The following is a 21,192-nucleotide window of genomic DNA, read 5'->3' on the forward strand; positions in this document are numbered from 1 at the left end:
CCATTGGTCACTATCTTATTCCTTAAAAATACATTGTTTACCTTGTACGCTTTGCACTTTTATTGTGTTTCAGCACAATACTAATCCTGCTGCTTCGATAAATGTAGTAGGCGATGACAACTGCCCCGAAAGGGGATGTGTAGAATGATTCGCTTCCTGTTTATCGAAGTAACGAAGCCAGCGTAGGCGCGCTGCCCTGCAGGGGGACGTTAGGGTGTGAGGATGATGCAGTAGTGTGTCCGACGACGAGTTGACTTTGTCCTCGTCAAAGTCGAAAAGCTCTCATACTTAGACCTGGGGAGGTATGAGGGTTATCACCCCTAGGACGGCGGACTCACCTGCGATCGGGCCAGGATCCCTAATGTGCAGGTTTTCACATAAATCATGGCTTCTCAAAATCAAAACAATAATAAAACTCCAAAGGCTTAAAAACTTAATTTTGCAGTAACAACGTCGGAACACTTATGCGACAGCAATGCAGATGCATTTTGTTACATATGTGGACAATTCGATGTCCCCAAAAATCGTAAATCAATAAATGAAAATATCAAACAGATCTACAAAGATTATTTTGATCTTGAGATAACCAATCAGGATAAAAATTTTGTTCCACACAAAATTTGCAGTTCCTGTTACACAATGTTAACTCGTTGGAATCATAAAAAAGAGGATAAACTAAAGTTTATAAAGCCAACTTTGTGGGAAAACCCATTAAATCAAAAAGATTGTTATTTTTGCAACACCAATGTGCAAGGATATAATAACAAAAATTAAAAGAACATATTGTATGCTAATGTCCCCACTGTAAAAAAACCAGAAATTTCATGCAATCCACCTTCTTCTCCCAAAACCTTGGAAATTGACAGTTCAACTGAAGATGTTCTAGATTTTGAAAATAAAGACATGAGAACCGATGATGAGGACGACTATTACCTTCCGTATGATAAACAGGAGATAAAGATTCGACAAACGTTTAACCAAGAAGAACTTAGCAATCTCATTAGAGATTTAAAATTGCCGAAGGATTGTGCAGAACACCTAGCATCAGTGTTGAAGAAGAAAAACTTGTTATCAAAAGGCACAACAGCTAGCTTTTATCGAGACAGAGAAAAAGAATTCCGACAATATTTTACAAAAGATGAAAATCCGTCGTTGGTATATTGCTCAGATGTTGTCGGACTCATGAATAAATTAAAAACAAATATATACAAAGATGAAAATTGGAGACTATTTATTGACTCTTCGAAAAGAAGTTTAAAAGTAGTACTACTACATAATACTAATATTTATGCTCCAATTCCAATAGCGCATTCAACGGAAATGAAAGAAAACTATGAATATATGAAACTAGTTTTGGATAAAATTAGATACCGAGAACACAACTGGCAAATTTGTGGAGATTTTAAGATTTTAAGCATACTACTTGGACAACAATCAGGTTTTACAAAAACACCATGTTTCCTGTGTTTGTGGGACAGTAGAGATCGAGCAAATCACTACATTAAAAAACAATGGCCAAAAAGAAATTCTTTCGAACCAGGTTCAAAAAATATAATAGAAAATCCTCTAATCGACCCTTCAAAGGTGATAATTCCATCCTTACACACGAAACTAGGAGGAATGAAACAATTTGTCAAATCCTTAGATAAAGAAGGAAACTGTTTTAAATACCTGGAACAAAAGTTTCCAGAAAAATCTGAAGCGAAACTAAAAGAAGGGGTTTTTGACGGACCACAAATTCGCAAATTGTTAAAAGATGAGCAATTTATCACCAAGATGAATAAAAAGGAGAAAGCCGCATGGCTTAGTTTCAAAGCAGTTGTCGAAAATTTTCTGGGTAATCACAAGAGTGAAAATTGGGAGCAAATAGTTAGTGATATGATTAAAAATTTTGTTAAGTTAGGATGCTTAATGAGCATAAAGATGCATTACTTAGACTCGCATCGGGATCGATTCCCTGAAAATTTGGGAGATTACAGTGAAGAACAAGGAGAACGATTCCATCAAGATCTTAAATAATTTGAGCGTCGTTATCAAGGAAGATGGGATGTAAATATGATGTCTGACTACTGTTGGATGCTGAAAAGGGATATTGTACCTGGAGGCACCAATTTGAAACGAAAACCATTACACAGATCCTTTGAGGACAAAAGAGTGCGCTACCATGAAAGGACGTGAATACCTTACTTATGTATATAAGAATTTCCATTTCGAGTTTTGAAAATCTAACTTCAGATTCGTAATCAGCGACCCAAAAAACCCCTAGTTACCAAGTTTGAAGTAAATCCATTAACTTTTAAAAAATTCGTCCGCCATATTGGATCCGCCATTTTGAATTTTGAAAATCTAACTTTAAATTCGTAATCAGCGACCCAAAAAACCCCTAGTTACCAAGTTTGAAGTAAATCCATTAACTTTTAAAAAATTCGTCCGCCATATTGGAGCCGCCATTTTGAATTTTGAAAATCTAACTTCAAATTTGTCATCAGCGACCCAAAAAACCCCTAGTTACCAAGTTTGAAGTAAATCCATTAATTTAAGAAAAAATAGCCTACCTCTCAAAATCCGACAGATTTTTTGAGGTTAGAAAAAAATCCTGACGTGATGGAGCAAAACGGACTTCGGATTCGTGTTCAGCGCGTCAAAATACATAGGAAATGACTAGTCTGGTCTGACGCGCACGACACTTTTTTTCGTGGGGCTGTGTTATGATTAATAAGAAATAAGAATATAGTTTTAAAGTTATTATTGAGATAAAATTTCTTATTTTGTTGAATTTAAATAATAATTATTTATTTAAAATAAAATATAATTCTATTTTATTTTTTTAAATTTTATTAAATCATGCAATTAAAATTCAATTGTAGAAAAAAAACAATATTATGAATATCACTTTATAACGAAACGCATAATTATTTTATCGTTATGTCAAAATTCATGTGAATATCATGTGAATTAAAATGATATGTTATAAGGTCTTGTTATTCAGTGTAAAGTATTATATAATTTATTTATAATTCAATTTATTAATTTTAAAAGTTAAAAAAAAGCGCGCCTTTAGCGAACGTTATCACGTGACCACTTCTGATTGGTTAACGAAGAGTGTTGTCGTCACCCTTTAGCAGAACATAGCATTTTCTGCTTCCGTCTAAATTCCGTCTGCTCCAGTCTGTTCCCATGTGGTTGTGTGTGCTAAAGATTTTAATTTTTACCGATTTCATTTTATTTTTGATGTTTTTGGCTTTCAAACAAAGGTAGGTATAACATAAATAATATTTATGTTCCAAACAAGAAGTTTTGAATCTAGATTTCATTCATTTTAATCTTGTAATTGCGATAGAAAGCTCTGCGTTTCCATGTGTATCTAACCAAGCGATGTTTAAATAATTTTATTCTAAGAATGTTTTAAAAACGCAGTTTATATTATGATGTTATTAATTCAGAGGTGTTTATATTATTTAGTCCTCTGTAAGAGTAAATTAGGAATTTCGGCTGCTTAGTTCGCTAGACAAGGATATTAAAACCATGTACATAACCTCAAAACAATTGCTTATTTTTCTGTGAAATATTTTCCACATTTCTGTTTGTTGAATTTTTAAAACAATATTTTATTCATAATCATTTAGGCTGCGTCTACAATAGAAAAAAATAATGTGTAATTTGTCGTGTAATGTGTATTGTTTTTGGCATTGACAACTGTCAGGGGCAATTACACTATACATTACACAATTTTCTATACATTATTTTTTCTGTTGTAGGCGCAGCCTTATCAAAATGAAATATATAGATACACATAAAATTAAATATTTATTGTTTAACAATATATGTTGAATCAAAATATATAGTTTTAAGATTCTATAAAAGAAAATTGTAGTTTGTTGGCACATTGTTGAACAACCTTAAAAAATGGATAATACTAACAGCCTAAACTTTTTATTCATTTAGCTAGCGAACTTAATAATGTACTGACATTATTATTTTCGCTAGAGAGTCTCTTTGTTTTTCTATTTATCTTCATATTTTTCAATTTATTTTAGACAAATATTTTAACAAATTTCTATTATTTTATAGTCAATTATGGAGAATAACACTAGAAATTACTCAGACAAGGTCTACGATTTTCAAATAGTCGAATTTATTTCTCGCGGACCAAAAAGTAGGAGGAGGCAAACGGACATCGTACCTCTTTTATGGATCACCTATGATAAGAGAAGAGGGCATTATCTCACTAAATTTATGCCACCCCCCTACAAGGAGGACAAGTCTACTTTTTTTCACCACCTTGTTGAAACAAAATCTCCCCCATTAGAAGACTGGTCAAACTATCATATTGATTTTGTTGGAGAAGGCAGTATGTATATTAATTAATATAATTAACTTCAATAATTATTATATTTAATAAAAAATTTCTATATTCTGAAATTAAAATTTTTTTAAAATGTTCTAAACAATCCTCTAACAAAAATTAATAGACTTATACAAATACTTTTTAAATTATTTTATTAAATATATTATTTTGTAGAGACTTATGAAGAAGCTAAACAAAAGTTGGATAAATTAAAAAATGATTATAAAACCATCTACACAACCGATTCCGAATTCGGTTCAGGACAAAAAGCTGAATATATTAAAAAACAAGTTAGAGAAGTGGCTAAAGAAAGTAGTTTGCTAAATCTTCAGTTACCAGAGGCGTTAGATCATTTTACATCTTCATCTTCAGACTGTTCCTCTATACAAAATGAGATCAAAGATTTAGTAAGTCGAAAAAAAATAAGAACACACAAAACGAAAAAATCTAAAAACCAAAAACCGGAAGGTCGAAAAATAAAAAAGACGATTTAAAACCAGAGAAAGGTAATTATGATTGTAAATAACATTTGAAAAGTTTTTCGACATATTTCCAATTAATTTCTTTTAATTTTAGTGTCGACTACAAGTGCTTCATCACCAGATACGAAAATATCAATTAGAACTAAAACTGACAACAAAAATAGGAAAGATAATTGCAATAATAATTTAGTTAGAAATAGTCCATATGGAGAGAAACCTGTCATCACTAGAATCGAAAAGGTTAAAATAAACAAGTTTGACGTACTTCTAAAACAAAATAATAATTTAAATGGTTCGTATTTTCAATTCTTATAATTTATTTTACTGTAAATTTTTTTATTTATCGTTAATAAATTGTTATTAATAATATATAGATGAAATAAATAGAAATTTCGTTAAAGATTATCCATATCAAAATTCTGCTGATGAAAGTTTTGATAATTTAAATAAAAGTTTTTCGTCCGTTGAAAAAACACCGCAAAAATATAAGGATTCTGATAAATGTCAGGACCATTTTAGTAAAGGTTCGTGACAAGAATTTTCATTATTTATTCTACTAAATAATTTTGAAAAATTAAAAATAAGCAATAAATTAATAAATAAAATAAATAAATTTCTACTTTTTTATTTTTGTTAAACTAAATTCACTAATTTCAGATGGAACGATTGAAGAATTCGACGATGAATTCATTCAAAATGAGTCATTAAATTCTCAAACTACGAGAATGAAATTAAAACCGCATAAGAAATCTATTAAACAAAGATATGATTTTAATAATGGTTGGTGTTTAAATTTTCTAATAAATTGTTCACTATAATATCAAATATTTTTAAATTTTAATTTACAGAAGTTCTTGGAAATATGGACAGCGAGACGATTAAAACGAAGGGGAAACATAAATCGAAATCTGTTTCTTCAGGTGAACTATCAATAAAATATATTATAATTGTGATATTTCTATAAAACTTTACTTCATTTAAATATTAATTTCATATGTTTTTACAGATACGTGTCTGCTATTGGCTGCAATAAAGGGCCTAAGCGTTCAGGTTGAGGAAATATGCTCTAAGCAAGATTCGACGCTAGGATTGATTCAATCCCTGATATTAAAAAATGGCTTATCTAAAGCCAAAGGATTTGTTGTAAATAATAGTTTAAATTTACCATTTACGAATATGGAAGAATTTGATGAGTTCAATACAAAATTGCAAGAACAACAGTTTTGCGATGATTTTGTAAGTATTTTTATAAATATATTAAAATGTTTATAATAATAAATAATAATTTTGATTATAAATTGAGAAATTATTATAAATTCTTTACATTCTGAACTTTTTTTTATTAAATCATAAAAACCATTATTTTTCAATATTTAGTTGCAAAACTAAAATTAAAATTATTTTCAGATGTCCTCTTTATATTTCCTTATTGATAAGGAACTAAGCATCTCAATGAGCGTCCTGAATATCATGAAAAAATATATGTCAAAGGAGCTGCTCTTAAAATTCACGAACGTTAAACAGCAAGGGAACAAATTTGTTTTAAACAAATATGGAATACACAAATGTATAGTGGGTATGTAAAATTTTATATTATTTGAAAAAATAATATAATCTAATTTTTTTAATTTAGTTATAATTCAATTTCATTTTATAATTTGTTATTTTCTAATCAGATGCTGTTGTTCAAACACATGGCGGTGATGATAAAGATAAAGGTTTAGAAAAATCTGTGATAGATGCACTTGGGTCAGTAATTAGTGGAGCAAGAGATTGCGAAGGTGGACGAAAAGAACGCTTATTGTTATAGTATTTCTATTACTAAATTAATAACTAATTCATTTTTAAAGAAAACCAGAAATATTGTATTTAAAATAAAAAATAAACGTTTTCATACTTAAATTAAAAGCCTAGATTTTTTATGATATATAAGTATATTTAAACTAACAGTGGGAAACCATAATCTGGCCCCAGCTGGGATTTCCCAATCTTGGGAATTAATTGGGATTAGCGTTACAAACCCAGTTTGGGCGTTGTCTGGGTTGCCCAGTTTAGACATTGGGGAACCCAGTCTGGGCCACCTTGGAACCCAAGCGACTTTTCTACACGGGAATGTTTATAAAATTCTTATAAAAAATTCAATTATTTTCAAAAAATCTAAAAACAATTGTAAAAATTTCAATTATCTTTATAAATACAAAATTTTTCGACAAAATTTAATTATTTTTAGAATTCCATTATTTTAAAATATTTTAATAAAAAGAAATCACTAATTTAAACACAATTTCAATTACATTTTTATGAAATAATTAAATTACTCGTTTTCATATGAATAAAATTCTTGTCAAGAATTTAATTCTTTATGAATAAACCATTCTTCAAAAGTATTCAATTATTAAACATGAATAAAGTTTTTTAAAGTTTATTAAATAAAGATGTTCCTGGCGCAATAAGATGTTTAGTCATAGATATACTTATAAATTATAAGATAAGTTAAAAATGTTAGTTGTACTAAAGCCTATAAGATACAAAAAGTGTTTTACATATGAGCCTATAGTTAAGATCAACATTTTTTTTCCAAAAAATATGCTCAAAATGTGCGAACAAAGTTCTTGTTAAGAATAATTCAATCTGAGTAGAAAAATATAGAAACGGAAATTTAACTTAATAATTTAATTTAATTATAAATTCAATGCAATTAATTTCAATTCTTTGAGTTTTTGGGAAAGCGCAGCTTGAATACTCGTAAAATAAAATACTTTATTAGTGAATTCTGGTTGAGAATAATTCAATCTGAATAGAAACATATAGAAACGAAAATTTAATTCAATAATTTTATTTAAAACAAATAAATTGCAGTTAATTTTAATTTTTTTTAGTTTTTGGAAAAGGCAGCTTGAACACTCGTAAAATAAAATAATTTCTGTTCATCCTAGTCCATTCCTGATCAGAATAATTCAATCTATGTAGAAAAATGTAGAAACAGAAAATTAGTGAATAATTTTATTCCTTTTTAAATTAATTGCAGTTAATTTTAATTTTTTTTGAGTTTTTGGGAAAAGGCAGCTTAAACGTTCGAAAAATAAAATAATGTCTGTTCAGCCCAGTCCATTCCTGATCAGAATAATTCAATCTAAGTAGAAAACTGTAGACACGGAAAATTTCTCAATAATTTTATTCCTATTTAAACTAATTGCAGTTAATTTTAATTTTTTTGAGTTTTTGAAAAAAGGCATCTTGAACACTCGTAAAATAAAATAATTTCTGTTTAGCCAAGTCCATTCGTGATCAGAATAAAGCAATCTAAATAGAAAAATGTAGAAACCGAAAATTTATCAATAATTTTATTCCTTTTCAAATTAATTGAAATTAATTTTTATTTTTTTTTTAGTTTTTAGAAAAAGGCAGCTTAAACACTCGTAAAATAAAATAATTTCTGTTCAGCCCAGTCCATTCCTGAAAAGAATAATTGAATCTAAGTAAAAAAATGTAGAAACGGGAAATTACTCAATTATTTTATTCCTTTTTAAATGAATTGCAGTTAATTTTAATTTTTTTTATTTTTTGGGGAAAGGCAGCTTGAACACTCGTAAAATAAAATAATTTCTGTTTAGCCTAGTCCATTCCTGATCAGAATAATTCAATCTAAGTAGAAAACTCTAGAAATGAAATATTATTTCAATAATTTTATTTAATATAAATTAATCGCAGTTAATTTTAATTTTTTTTGAGTTTTTGGGAAAAGGCATCTTGAACACTCGTGAAATAAAATAATTTCTGTTCAGCCCAGCCCATTCCTGATCAGAATAATTCAATCTAAGTAGAAAAATGTATAAACGAAAAATTACTTAATTATTTTATTTCTTTTTAAACTAATTGCAGTTAGTTTTAATTTTTTTTTATTTCTTGGGGAAAGGCAGCTTGAACACTCGTAAAAGAAAATAATTTCTGATCAGCCCAGTCCATTCATGAACAGAATAATTCAATCTAAGAAGAAAACTGTAGACACGGAAAATTTCTCAATAATTTTATTCCTTTTTAAATTAATTGAAATTAATTTTAATTTTTTTTTAGTTTTTAGGAAAAGGCAGCTTGAACACTCGTAAAATAAAATAATTTCTGTTCAGCCCAGTCTATTTATGATCAGAATAATTCAATCTAAGTAGAAAACTGTAGAAACGGAATATTATTTCAATAATTTTATTTAATATAAATTAATTGCAGTTAATTTTAATTTTTTTTTAGTTTTTAGGAAAAGGCAGCTTGAACACTCGTAAAATAAAATAATTTCTGTTCAGCCCAGTCCATTCCTGATCAGAATAATTCAATCTAAGTAGAAAAATGTAGAAACAGGAAATTATTCAATTATTTTATTCCGTTTTAAATGAATTGCAGTTAGTTTTAATTTTTTTTTATTTTTTAGGAAAAGGCAGCTTGAAAGCTCGTAAAATAAAATATTTTCTGTTCAGCCTAGTCCATTCCTAATCAAAATAATTCAATCTAAGTAGAAAACTCTAGAAATGAAATATTATTTCAATAATTTTATTTAATATAAATTAATCGCAGTTAATTTTAATTTTTTTTGAGTTTTTGGGAAAAGGCATCTTGAACACTCGTGAAATAAAATAATTTCTGTTCAGCCCAGCCCATTCCTGATCAGAATAATTCAATCTAAGTAGAAAAATGTATAAACGAAAAATTACTTAATTATTTTATTTCTTTTTAAACTAATTGCAGTTAGTTTTAATTTTTTTTTATTTCTTGGGGAAAGGCAGCTTGAACACTCGTAAAAGAAAATAATTTCTGATCAGCCCAGTCCATTCATGAACAGAATAATTCAATCTAAGAAGAAAACTGTAGACACGGAAAATTTCTCAATAATTTTATTCCTTTTTAAATTAATTGAAATTAATTTTAATTTTTTTTTAGTTTTTAGGAAAAGGCAGCTTGAACACTCGTAAAATAAAATAATTTCTGTTCAGCCCAGTCTATTTATGATCAGAATAATTCAATCTAAGTAGAAAACTGTAGAAACGGAATATTATTTCAATAATTTTATTTAATATAAATTAATTGCAGTTAATTTTAATTTTTTTTTAGTTTTTAGGAAAAGGCAGCTTGAACACTCGTAAAATAAAATAATTTCTGTTCAGCCCAGTCCATTCCTGATCAGAATAATTCAATCTAAGTAGAAAAATGTAGAAACAGGAAATTATTTAATTATTTTATTCCGTTTTAAATGAATTGCAGTTAGTTTTAATTTTTTTTTATTTTTTAGGAAAAGGCAGCTTGAAAGCTCGTAAAATAAAATATTTTCTGTTCAGCCTAGTCCATTCCTAATCAAAATAATTCAATCTAAGCAGAAAAATGTAAAAACGGAATATTATTTCAATAATTTTATTTCATATAAGTTAATCGCAGTTAATTTTAATTTTTTTTGAGGTTTTGGGAAAAGGCAGCTTGAACACTCGTAAAAGAAAATAATTTCTGATCAGCCCAGTCCATTCATAAACAGAATAATTCAATCTAAGAAGAAAACTGTAGACACGGAAAATTTCTCAATAATTTTATTCCTTTTTAAATTAATTGAAATTAATTTTAATTATTTCTTAGTTTTTAGGAAAAGGCAGCTTGAACACTCGTAAAATAAAATAATTTCTGTTCAGCCCAGTCTATTTATGATCAGAATAATTCAATCTAAGTAGAAAACTGTAGAAACGGAATATTATTTCAATAATTTTATTTAATATAAATTAATTGCAGTTAATTTTAATTTTTTTTAGTTTTTAGGAAAAGGCAGCTTGAACACTCGTAAAATAAAATAATTCCTGTTTAGCCCAGTCCATTCCTGATCAGAATAATTCAATCTAAGTAGAAAAATGTAGAAACAGGAAATTATTCAATTATTTTATTCCGTTTTAAATGAATTGCAGTTAGTTTTAATTTTTTTTATTTTTTAGGGAAAGGCAGCTTGAAATCTCGTAAAATAAAATATTTTCTGTTCAGCCTAGTCCATTCCTAATCAAAATAATTCAATCTAAGCAGAAAAATGTAAAAACGGAATATTATTTCAATAATTTTATTTCATATAAGTTAATCGCAGTTAATTTTAATTTTTTTTGAGGTTTTGGGAAAAGGCATCTTGAACACTCGTAAAATAAAATAATTTCTGTTCAGCCCAGTCCATTCCTGATCAGAATAATTCAATTTAAGTAGAAAACTGTAGACACGGAAAATTTCTCAATAATTTTATTCCTTTTTAAATTAATTGAAATTAATTTTAATTTTTTCTTAGTTTTTAGAAAAAGGCAGCTTGAACACTCGTAAAATAAAATAATTTCTGTTCAGCCCAGTCTATTTATGATCAGAATAATTCAATCTAAGTAGAAAACTGTAGACACGAAAAATTTCTTAAAAATTTTATTCCTTTTTAAATTAATTGCAGTTAGTTTTAATTTTTATTTATTTTTTAGGGAAAGGCAGCTTGAAAGCTCGTAAAATAAAATATTTTCTGTTCAGCCTAGTCCATTCCTAATCAAAATAATTCAATCTAAGCAGAAAAATGTAAAAACGGAATATTATTTCAAAAATTCTATTTCATATAAGTTAATCGCAGTTAATTTTAATTTTTTTTGAGGTTTTGGGAAAAGGCAGCTTGAACACTCGTAAAAGAAAATAATTTCTGATCAGCCCAGTCCATTCATAAACAGAATAATTCAATCTAAGAAGAAAACTGTAGACACGGAAAATTTCTTAATAATTTTATTCCTTTTTAAATTAATTGAAATTAATTTTAATTATTTCTTAGTTTTTAGGAAAAGGCAGCTTGAACACTCGTAAAATAAAATAATTTCTGTTCAGCCCAGTCTATTTATGATCAGAATAATTCAATCTAAGTAGAAAACTGTAGAAACGGAATATTATTTCAATAATTTTATTTAATATAAATTAATTGCAGTTAATTTTAATTTTTTTTTATTTTTTGGGAAAGGCAGCTTGAACACTTGTAAAATAAAATAATTTCTGTTCAGCCCAGCCTATTCCTGATCAGAATAATTCAACCTAAGTAGAAAACTGTAAAAACGGAATATTATTTCAATAATTTTATTTAATATAAATTAATTGCAGTTAATTTTAATTTTTTTTAGTTTTTAGGAAAAGGCAGCTTGAACACTCGTAAAATAAAATAATTTCTGTTCAGCCCAGTCCATTCCTGATCAGAATAATTCAATTTAAGTAGAAAACTGTAGACACGGAAAATTTCTCAATAATTTTATTCCTTTTTAAATTAATTGAAATTAATTTTAATTTTTTCTTAGTTTTTAGAAAAAGGCAGCTTGACCACTCGTAAAATAAAATAATTTCTGTTCAGCCCAGTCTATTTATGATCAGAATAATTCAATCTAAGTAGAAAACTGTAGACACGAAAAATTTCTTAAAAATTTTATTCCTTTTTAAATTAATTGCAGTTAGTTTTAATTTTTATTTATTTTTTAGGGAAAGGCAGCTTGAAAGCTCGTAAAATAAAATATTTTCTGTTCAGCCTAGTCCATTCCTAATCAAAATAATTCAATCTAAGCAGAAAAATGTAAAAACGGAATATTATTTCAAAAATTCTATTTCATATAAGTTAATCGCAGTTAATTTTAATTTTTTTTGAGGTTTTGGGAAAAGGCAGCTTGAACACTCGTAAAAGAAAATAATTTCTGATCAGCCCAGTCCATTCATAAACAGAATAATTCAATCTAAGAAGAAAACTGTAGACACGGAAAATTTCTCAATAATTTTATTCCTTTTTAAATTAATTGAAATTAATTTTAATTATTTCTTAGTTTTTAGGAAAAGGCAGCTTGAACACTCGTAAAATAAAATAATTTCTGTTCAGCCCAGTCTATTTATGATCAGAATAATTCAATCTAAGTAGAAAACTGTAGAAACGGAATATTATTTCAATAATTTTATTTAATATAAATTAATTGCAGTTAATTTTAATTTTTTTTTATTTTTTGGGAAAGGCAGCTTGAACACTTGTAAAATAAAATAATTTCTGTTCAGCCCAGCCTATTCCTGATCAGAATAATTCAACCTAAGTAGAAAACTGTAAAAACGGAATATTATTTCAATAATTTTATTTAATATAAATTAATTGCAGTTAATTTTAATTTTTTTTAGTTTTTAGGAAAAGGCAGCTTGAACACTCGTAAAATAAAATAATTTCTGTTCAGTCTAGTTCATTCTTAATCAGAATAATTCAACCTAAGTAGAAAACTGTAAAAACGGAATATTATTTCAATAATTTTATTTAATATAAATTAATTGCAGTTAGTTTTAATTTTTTTTTGAGTTTTTGGGAAAAGGCATCTTGAACACTCGTAAAACAAAATAATTTCTGTTCAGTAAGCTGGCCTGTGAGACTTACACGACAATTTAAAAAATTAATAAATAGTGAAAATTAACGATCACTCCGAGTCAAGGAGTGATCCTTGACTCGGAGTGATCGTTAATTTTCACTATTTATTAAAATACGACTGAGTGATAGAATCATCTCTACTCTTAATTTAAAAAATTATTTTTATTTTTACCACTTACTCAATTTAAAATACTTGGTAATAAAAATTCAATAGTTTTTGCACTTTTCCACAAAGATTACTTTACCCTAACCTGAAAAATCGTTGCATTCAAGTAACTTAAGGATTTTTGTAAGTTGGCCTGTGCGACTTACGCTCAAATTAAAAATAAATAATTTATTTGCATAATTCTTTTAATTTAAAATACTTGGTATTGAAAATTCAATACTTTTTTGCACTGTTACACAAAGATTACTTTATCTTAACCTGAAAACTCATTGAATTCTAGTAACTTGAGGATTTTTTTAAGCTGGCCTGTGAGACTTACACGACAATTTAAAAAATTATTTTTATTTTTACCACTTACTCATTTTAAAATACTTGGTAATAAAAATTCCATACTTTTGTTTACAGTTACACAAAAATTACTTTATCCTAACCTGTTAAATCGTTGAATTCAAGTAACTTAAGGATTTTTGTAAGTTGGCCTGTAGGACATACGCAAAAATTAACAATAATAATTTATTTGCAGAATATTCTCAATTTAAAATACTTGGTATTGAAAATTCAATAGTTTCTGCACTGTTCTATAAAGATTACTTTAGCCTAACCTGAAAAATCGTTGAATTCTAGTAACTTAAGGATTCTTGTAAGCTTGCCTGTAAGACATACACGACAATTTAAAAGATTATTTTTATTTTTACCACTTACTCAATTTAAAATAATTGGTATTGAAAATTCAAAAATTCAATACTTAAACCGACAGATTAGCTCAGTCGGATAAGTGCCTCGCTCGGCGGACGCTTAGGACCAAGGGTACTTGGTTCGCGCCCATTAGCCTGGGATTTTTCCGGCACGTGAGATAATCTGAGCGGGAGATTTGAACGTCGAGGACTTGGTTGTGTAATATTCGAGACTTCGAATTTATACATCCAAGACTCGGCGTCGATAAATCGGCTGTACTAGAGAGGGCCATGTGAATACGAGTACTTCTAATAGAAGCCGGCTACGGACTGCAAATAGGGGGTATTTGGGAATCTGGGGAAAATTGGAGAATATAGCAAGGGGTTGTCATACATGTAAAATTCCAAATAGGGTTTGAAATGAAGAACAATAAAAAAAAATTCAATACTTTTGTTCACTGTTGCACAAAAATTACTTTATCCTAACCTAAAAAATCGTTGAATTCAAGTATCTTAAGGATTTTTGTAAGCTGGCCTGTGAGACTTTGCGCAAATTAAAAAATTATTTTTTATTTTAACACTTACTCAATTTAAAATACTTGGTATTGAAGAATCAATACTTTTTTAAACTGATTCACAAAAATTACTTTATTCTAACCTGAAAAATCGTTGAATTCAAGTAACTTAAGGATTTTTGTGAGTTGGTCTGTGCGACTTACGCGCAAATTAAAAAAAAATAATTTATTTGCAGAATTTTCTCAATTAAAAATACTTGGTATTAAGAATTCAATAGTTTTTGCACTGTTCCACAAAAATTACTTTATCCTAACCTAAAAAATAGTTGAATTCTAGTAAATTAAGGATTTTTGTAAGCTGGCCTATAAGATTTACACGACAATTTAAAAAATTATTTTTATTTTTACCACTTAGTCAATTTAAAATACTTGGTATTGAAGAATCAATACTTTTTTAAACTGATTCACAAAAATTACTTTATTCTAACCTGAAAAATCGTTGAATTCAAGTAACTTAAGGATTTTTGTGAGTTGGTCTGTGCGACTTACGCGCAAATTAAAAAAAATAATTTATTTGCAGAATTTTCTCAATTTAAAATACTTGGTATTCAAAATTTAATAGGTTTTGCTCTGTTCCACAAAGATTACTTTATCCTACCCTGAAAAATCGTTGAATTCAAGTATCTTAAGGATTTTTGTAAGCTGGCCTGTGAGACTTTGCGCAAATTAAAAAAAATTAATTTATTTGCAGAATATTCTCAATTTAAAATACTTGGTATTGAAAATTCAATAGTTTCTGCACTGTTCCACAAATATTACTTTATCCTTACCTGAAAAATCGTTGAATTCTTGTAACTTAAGGATTTTTGTGAGTTGGCCTGTGCGACTTACGCGCAAATTAAAAATAAATAATTTATTTGCAGAATTCTCCCAATTTAAAATACTTGGTATTTAACATTCAATACTTTTTTGCACTGTTACACAAAAATTACTTTATCCTAACCTAGAAAATCGTTGAATTCTAGTAACTAGTTTCTAGAATAACTAGTTTCTAGTAACTAGTAACTAGTTTTATTCTAGTAAGGATTTTTGTGAGCTGGCCTGTGAGACTTACGCGCAAATTAAAAAAAATTAATTTATTTGCAGAATATTCTCAATTTAAAATACTTGGTATTGAACATTTAATACTTTTTTGCACTGTTACACAAAAATTACTTTATCCTAACCTAAAAAATCGTTAAATTCTAGTAAAGGAAGGTTTTTGTGAGCTGGCCTGTGAGACTTACGCGCAAATTAAAAAGAATTAATTTATTTGCAGAATTTTCTCAATTTAAAATACTTGGTATTGAAAATTCAATAGTTTCTGCACTGTTCCACAAATATTACTTTATCCTTACCTGAAAAATCGTTGAATTCTTGTAACTTAAGGATTTTTGTGAGTTGGCCTGTGCGACTTACGCGCAAATTAAAAATAAATAATTTATTTGCAGAATTCTCTCAATTTAAAATACTTGGTATTTAACATTCAATACTTTTTTGCACTGTTACACAAAAATTACTTTATCCTAACCTAGAAAATCGTTGAATTCTAGTAACTAGTTTCTAGAATAACTAGTTTCTAGTAACTAGTAACTAGTTTTATTCTAATAAGGATTTTTGTGAGCTGGCCTGTGAGACTTACGCGCAAATTAAAAAAAATTAATTTATTTGCAGAATATTCTCAATTTAAAATACTTGGTATTGAACATTTAATACTTTTTTGCACTGTTACACAAAAATTACTTTATCCTAACCTAAAAAATCGTTAAATTCTAGTAAAGGAAGGTTTTTGTGAGCTGGCCTGTGAGACTTACGCGCAAATTAAAAAAAATTAATTTATTTGCAGAATTTTCTCAATTTAAAATACTTGTTATTAAGAATTTAATAGTTTTTGCACTGTTCCACAAAGATTACTTTATCCTAACCTGAAAACTCATTGAATTCTAGTAACTTAAGGATTTTTGTAAGCTGGCCTGTGAGACTTACACGACAATTTAAAAAGTTATTTTTATTTTTACTCAATTTATAATACTTGGTAATAAAAATTTAATAGTTTTTGCACTATTTCACAAAGATTACTTTATCATAACCTGAAAAATCGTTGAATTCTAGTAACTTAAGGATTTTTGTGAGTTGGCCTATGAGACTTACACGAAAATTTTAAAAATTCTTCTCAACACATAATTAATTGAGACAATAATATAAACCGTTGCATAGCGTGGTTTAACCGTGGGAATACTGTGGGCAAAGCGTGGGTCAACCTTGGGAATTCTGTGGTCATAGCGTGGGTCAACCGTGGGAATACCATGGGCAAAGCGTGGGCTAATGTTGCAATACCGTAATGATAAAAAGCGTAACGACATGGCAGCTGTTGATGGAGAATTAAAAAATTATTTATTCAAAAGTAAACTATTGAAATTAATTTTTTAACATAATAAGATGGCAAAATAATAGAATTAACTAATATTATTAATTATTAATTAATTGTTCATTAACGAATCATTTAAAATTAATTGAATAATAATTAATGACATTATTTAACAAAAATAACTTCAAATTATTTGGTAATAAATAATTATTTTTATCACTGAAAAATTAAATGCAAAGTTTAATAAAAAGAAACTGAATAAAAAATTTCAACCGACCCGGTCGAACGCAGACTTCAAATTTACAAGTCTGTTATGGTCGCCACTGAGCCATCTCAAGTGTTGTTAACTTTTGCAGTAATGGAATATTTATGTGAAATTCATTTATACAGACCAAACAAAAAATTGATCCTGAAATTAATCCACGGATATTGGCCGTTTTTGTCATTTATTATTTAAGGGAAATTCGTTTTGACAGTCTAAAAAATATTGATCCTGAAATCAATCCTCTGATTGATTTCAGGATTAATTTTTTTTAGCTATTAGAAGAGTGAAATTAAATGAATATTAAAAATCATATTAATTTTTTCGTTAAATATTTTAATGAATAACCAAGGCTTGCAAAGTCCGGCACTTGGCTTGGGAGTCAATAGTGATACAATATTGGCTGTCAATGCTTGGCAAAGTCGTGATCATCCCAAGACTCTAGCAATATGGGCTCATTATTTATCCAATGGTGACCATTGGCAATTTCCCATTGGGAATAATCGGAATTAAAAAACATTTTAAAATAAAGAAAAATGCGCCGTTTCGCTCCCACCTCCCGTATAATTGACTCTTTTTAAATGAGAAACATTTTCATCTTTAAACATGTTTGTTAAAAATTTCTTAATGTTATACAATTTCTTAAAGAAAGAAAAAAATTAAAATTTCTTGAATTATAAAATCGCGCCGTTTGATGGCAGCAGTTTACGTGAATTTTTTGAATCTAATTAGTTTTCATTAATTCCCATTTTTAAAAAATTGTTTAAGGTTTCTATTGCAATAAATTGTTTAAATAGAAATAAATTATTTAACAGTTAATTGTTATAAATAATTTTCAATTAAAAAAAAGAAATTGTAACAAAAAAAATTTTTTTTATTTCTTTTCTCATGTATTATTTGTTCATTTTTAAATTGTTAGTAAATAGGTATAAAAATTACAAAAAATTGCCTGTGTCTGAATTTAAACATCGGTTTTTATGCAAAATTAAAAATATTAGTTAAAATAGTCTGAATATTATACAATTTCGCAAATTGAAGAGAAATTAAAAAAATTGTAAAATGCGAAATTTTAATTTGTATTTCGAAGTGAAAAACTTAAAAATAGAATTTTGATTTAAATTTCCGTAAAAAAGTATTTTGAAAATTCCCGTAAAATAATTTGTCAAGTTAATAGATTTAAACAATTTTTAACCTTACTTACTTTTTACTTTAAATTAATATCAAATTTTTTAATAGCTTAAACCATTTAACAAATAATAAATTTTCTCTAATTATACATTTTTTTTACTAATAGTAAGTTTTGTTTTTATTGGCAATATTTTTTTTCTAGTTATTATTAATGAATCTTGATTTTGTTTCTCAAATCAACGTTTTCAAATAATTTTCCTTTTTTATTACGCTTTTTTGTATTAGAGATATGTAGCTTTTGTTTTTTCACATAAATAAGCAAACAAAACTTTTACAGACTGAACTTGGCATTGCAACAAAGTTGATTGTCAAAATAATATTTCTCCCGTAAAAAATGGCAGCTCTCTCATTGGCTGAATTAATTAATTTTTTAATTTCTTCCCATTTATAATCTATTTGATTTTCAGAAAAAAGACAAAAAAGGCAATCTTAAAATTTTCTTCACTTTCAGAAACTTCTGACTTTGTTAGTTGTTTCCAATCACCCTGTATATATCGAGATTACAACCCAAATAAATAAAATCAGAGTATTTTACAAATCCGTTTATTAGCATAGATTCTGCTTTTATCTAACTGTCAAAAAACCCTTATTTCTTGGAGAAAAATTCAAACATTTCGAAAAATATAATGTTTCGTCAAATATATATCGAAATTTCAAGACAATTTATAATATTCCATAGTATTTTACAAATCCGTTTAGTAGTATTTAGTCAAATACATAAAACACTTTTGTAAAATATTTGAACACATATACAAAACAAAATTCATTAATTTTAACAAATTTTTTTTTGCTTTACGTATAAGGTAAAAAATTTTATTATATTTGTATAGAATAAATCAGATATTTTACTACCTTCTATTCGATACAAATGTTTTTGAAAATTTAAAGATTCGGAAAATTGGATTCTGTAAAAAAACATTCGATGAATGTCTTCGGAAAAAAAATTTTTGGTAAATTAAACTTTATGTAAAAAATATAATCGGAATAGACGGCAATAATCTTTAACAATAAAATTAAATTTGATGATTATGACAGATGATAATTATAACAATTTAAGTCTTGTTAGATTAAAAGTTTTTAAATTCATATAATATCTTAATTTATGTTTAATTTTAAATAAATTTTCATTGACTTTATATGAATTTCCCTTAAAGATTTTAAATATAAAATAATGATTATTCCAGAAGAGAAATTTATTTTTAAAAACTATCAACTACACCAGATAGAAAAGGAAAATAATAAATAATAGAAATCAAATACAATAATTTAAGATAATATATGTGGCTTTCGAATCGCAAAAATTTAAAAATATAATACTAATTGGATTAAAACTGACCTCTTCAATAGAGTTGGCAGTGAAAACATTAAGAGACTCAACCCATGCAGAAAGAAGTTCGTTGACGGTTTGAAAGTCTGCATGCAACCAGACAAGAAGCTCGTTGACCCATCTGACAGCATCAGAATCAGCGCCGGTGGCTGTTGGCAAATTAAGAGCCCTTGAACTTCTTGCAGGGCTTATCAGTGGACCAGAAGTTTTCCTCGTGAGTCTTTTTCTGACTGGCGGTGTTGGTGGTACATAGCCCATGGAATTTGAATTTGCTAAAGACACCGAGGTAAAGATTCCGCAGCTACCACTACCTGATATACTTGCACTTGCACTACCGGTGCCTGAGGACTTCGTTAATTTCTCACATGGTAACGATCTACCAGCTGCACCAGCTCCTGCACCAGCACCAATTAACACTACACTCTCACCAACATGTAATGTGGAATGTAACTCTTTTGGGGTCGCACTATTTTTCACCGTTTCCTGGAGAACAAAACGATTATACACGTATTTTCCGACACACAAAACCACAAGTCCAAACAGCATCCAGCCGAATATTAACATCGACAATGTGTCCATGGTTGTTTCACTGGTTGAATCAAAACTGCATATCAGATCATCCACCCGCTCAGCCAAGTCGGCCATATTACCCCATCATTCTGCCAACGAAGTCTAATTTGATTCCAAAAACATTCTTTTCTATTTTCACCAGGGAGCAATCCCCACCCGGAGAATTACTATTTATACTCCGTGCATATACCCTGGCAATGTCTAGAACGTCTTTACGACGACGCTTTTATAACGCCACTATTATTGTATTTAGTAAACTGCTGCTTATTATCTTATGCTACTGATGATGTTGATATCTTTTATTTTCATTTGAGAAGAAGAGGAGAGCTCTTCTTCCGCTATTGAAAGAAAGTACTACCGTCTTCCTTTCGGTTTAGATTTTAGTTCCTGAACTTTATGCCTGCACTAAGACACTAATCAGTTTCAAGATGCAAGAGCAACTTTATTTATATTACTTTTCTTTTTTCATTCAACATAACAGTTTCTTTAAAATTTGTAACGTGTAATTTTGCTTTTCCATTTTATCCTTCCCTTTAATTTAAGTTTTTTTTCTTAATTACATAAAAAAATTCAGTTTCTGTTTCTCTGTGGATAAGAATGTAGTAAAGTCAATTCTTTAAAAATAAAGGCAATCCTTTAACCTTATTGTAATTTTTTTCTGTTTTTAAATTTTTATAATTTCTATTTTTAAAGTCTATTTTAATATTTTGCTTAAAAATTATATTCCCAACAGCATAATAAAACTGTAATAAAAAGTGATGTCATGAAACTTTTAAAGATTTAGTTGTATAGTTAATTAAATTAACGAATACTAGATATAAATAATATTTAAAAACACATTTT

The 21,192-nt window shown here is 27.8% G+C and overlaps 2 protein-coding genes across 3 annotated transcripts in view; one reads left to right on the top strand and one right to left on the bottom strand.

Annotated features, from left to right (window-relative positions):
- LOC122512727 overlaps positions 1-20,472 on the bottom strand; it is a 772,233-nt gene extending 751,761 nt beyond the window's left edge. The window contains 1 exon segment of the mRNA XM_043628757.1: positions 19,789-20,472. Within this exon segment, the coding sequence (XP_043484692.1) occupies positions 19,789-20,472 (684 nt within the window).
- Positions 3,155-6,677, top strand: LOC122512728. 2 transcript variants are annotated; one of them, XM_043628759.1, is made up of 10 exons: positions 3,155-3,254; positions 4,072-4,351; positions 4,523-4,854; positions 4,925-5,122; positions 5,205-5,354; positions 5,488-5,610; positions 5,679-5,750; positions 5,837-6,066; positions 6,238-6,406; positions 6,507-6,677. In XM_043628759.1, exons 6-10 carry the CDS (start codon positions 5,556-5,558, stop codon positions 6,638-6,640), a joined length of 660 nt encoding a protein of 219 aa, XP_043484694.1. In that variant the 5' UTR covers positions 3,155-3,254; positions 4,072-4,351; positions 4,523-4,854; positions 4,925-5,122; positions 5,205-5,354; positions 5,488-5,555; the 3' UTR covers positions 6,641-6,677. The 2 variants fall into 2 exon arrangements, with proteins under 2 accessions (XP_043484694.1, XP_043484695.1); XM_043628760.1 differs by having other exon boundaries at positions 5,232-5,354.
- Positions 20,473-21,192: the final 720 nt, after the last annotated feature.

The sequence above is a fragment of the Leptopilina heterotoma genome, unplaced genomic scaffold (genome assembly GCF_015476425.1).
Source record: "Leptopilina heterotoma isolate Lh14 unplaced genomic scaffold, ASM1547642v1 Lhet_125, whole genome shotgun sequence".
NCBI lineage: Eukaryota > Metazoa > Arthropoda > Insecta > Hymenoptera > Figitidae > Leptopilina > Leptopilina heterotoma.

Excerpts from the sequence above, each read along its gene's own strand:
- LOC122512728 (XM_043628759.1), top strand. The coding sequence starts at position 5,556 with ATGAAATTAAAACCGCATAAGAAATCTATTAAACAAAGATATGATTTT. Across the intron at positions 5,611-5,678 it reads AAGATATGATTTTAATAATG|AAGTTCTTGGAAATATGGAC; the intron begins GTTGGTGTTTAA and ends TTTAATTTACAG. Across the intron at positions 6,407-6,506 it reads AATACACAAATGTATAGTGG|ATGCTGTTGTTCAAACACAT; the intron begins GTATGTAAAATT and ends TTTTCTAATCAG.